At 36.3% G+C, this 2,155-nt stretch overlaps 1 protein-coding gene across 1 annotated transcript; it reads right to left on the bottom strand.

Annotated features, from left to right (window-relative positions):
• Positions 1–1,281: 1,281 nt before the first annotated feature.
• LOC137636148 (uncharacterized) lies at positions 1,282–1,794 on the bottom strand. The gene has a single exon (XM_068368555.1). The coding sequence runs from the start codon at positions 1,792–1,794 to the stop codon at positions 1,282–1,284; it is 513 nt and encodes a 170-aa protein (XP_068224656.1).
• Between the last annotated feature and the right edge of the window lie 361 nt (positions 1,795–2,155).

Here is a 2,155-nt window from a genome sequence, read left to right as displayed (position 1 = left end):
ACAGAAATCGTCTCAGCGGCCACGACAGAATGGTTTGACTATAGTCACCCTCAGGAGACGATGACCACCCATCCAGAGCAGCAACCCACAGACCAAACGGATAAATGGGTCACCGGCAACTGAACAGGTAAGCCCTCATTCAAGCTGGGGTTTGTCTTAAAGATGTATAAAGACTTCAAGATTCTCATTTGGCTGACGCTACTATGTCTGTCAGTAATTTTGACATTTTCCTTAGAAATGGCATGACCAGATCTAAATGGGTCGTCATAAATAGCTGAAATTGGCTTCTTATTTAAAGGTATATTGGTTCGTATCGATCTCCCCATGTGATCCGAAATCCTACACTGAAGCTGTCTAGATGTGCTTCTAGGGTAGCATTCATTTACAGAGTGCACATTGAAAAGTTTATATGACACCGGAACACAAGGAAGTAGGCAGACTCCCCTTATGTTTAAAAAAGAGCCAACTGAGAGCTTGTTATAGTCGAACCAAACGAAAGTGGCGGGTGAGAGAAGTTCTTTTCTCAATGCATCGTATTTACATCAAAATATTTCGGACAGCATACCTTCAAGACCCCCCTCTGAAGATATGAAGAAGAATCTGACCTGCGGATTAACTGATTTAGCGTGTTAGACTAATCCTGCTTTTTTTTCCAGATGAGTTTGACAATTAACTCTTAACCTTTTAACTTCTGGCCATTTCCATTTTTATAGTTGTAGTTATCAGTTTACTGGAATAATTTGCAATAACAGCTTTATGTACAATTTGCTTCCCTCGTGACAACCAAGTTCGTTATCTCTCTCTCTCTCTCTCTCTCTCTCTCTCTCTCTCTCTCTCTCTCTCTCTCTCTCTCATATATATATATATATATATATATATATATATATATATATATATATATATATATATATATATATATATATATATATATATACATATATATATATATATATATATATATATATATATATATATATATATATATATATATATATATAATGCATGTAAGTGGGCATGAAAACTTCTTAATAGAAAAATCTAATGTAAACTAAGCCATCATTTCGATGCTATGTAGATTTTCATGTTTTATATTTCTATATTTCAGACCATAATAAGAAAGGGTAGTTAAATGATATGCAGAATATGAACAAATGTGTATTTTATTAGAAATGGAAAATGGGCTCGGTGTGTACTGTATAGTAAATACAGTATATGGAAATAATTTTCATAGCCAGTCTCCATATGATAAAAAAAGATTACTGGTGATATTTAAATCTCATTTCAATTCTCATTGTCGTCGTCATCGTCGTCATCATCATCTGAGGAACCTATAATGATTACGAATGAGTCGAGTAAGTGTTCCGCGACGTCCTCTAGTTCACAATCCTTTCTTTGTAAATTTCTCATATACTTCACAGCATTACTCCAATTTTGTTTACTAACTTGCTGCAAAGCCTCTTGAAGTAGGGGTTTCAAGCTGGCCATCTTAAAAGCCTTTTTCTTAGCAATGTATCTTTTAACCTGACCCCAGATCAATTCATTAGGGTTGTACTGGCAGTGATAAGACGGCAACCTGACGATCCTATGACCATTTTCACGGCCCATTTTATCTATCACATAGTACTTTTCTATTCGAGAAGAACTTGACTTCACCATTTCAAGAGGCTCACTTTTTCGTAAGTCATCTGTCGGAGTTTCTCCTTTTTTGATCAGCCACTCCTTTATAATGTGTTTCCTATCCGAAATTGTCGGTGCTTTATCAATGATTACCGAATGATAGGATGCGTTATCCATTACGATAACAGATGAGGGCGGGATGTTTGGTAGCAATTGCAATTGAAACCACTCTTCAAATACTTTGCTATTCATCTGATTATAGTAATCAACATCGTTGATTGCCTTAAAAATTAATGCTGCATTATGCACAAACCCATCCTTTGTACCGGTGTGCACGACTATCAGTCTACCCCATTGCCGGTAGGGTGCTTAACCCCTATTGTTTTTTTTCTCTCTCTTTTGTTTTCCAGCATTTAGTAACAGTATAATTCTGATTTAGCCACGTCTCATCCAGGTACACGATACGCTGATTCTCGTTTTCATATACCTTCCTCATAACACGCAAAAACTTATTCCTTGCAGCTGACACATCACCTCG

The sequence above is a fragment of the Palaemon carinicauda genome, unplaced genomic scaffold (genome assembly GCF_036898095.1).
Source record: "Palaemon carinicauda isolate YSFRI2023 unplaced genomic scaffold, ASM3689809v2 scaffold240, whole genome shotgun sequence".
Taxonomy (NCBI): Eukaryota; Metazoa; Arthropoda; class Malacostraca; order Decapoda; family Palaemonidae; genus Palaemon; species Palaemon carinicauda.
Note: the sequence above shows the minus strand (reverse complement) of the source record. Positions and strands in the feature narration are given on the sequence as shown.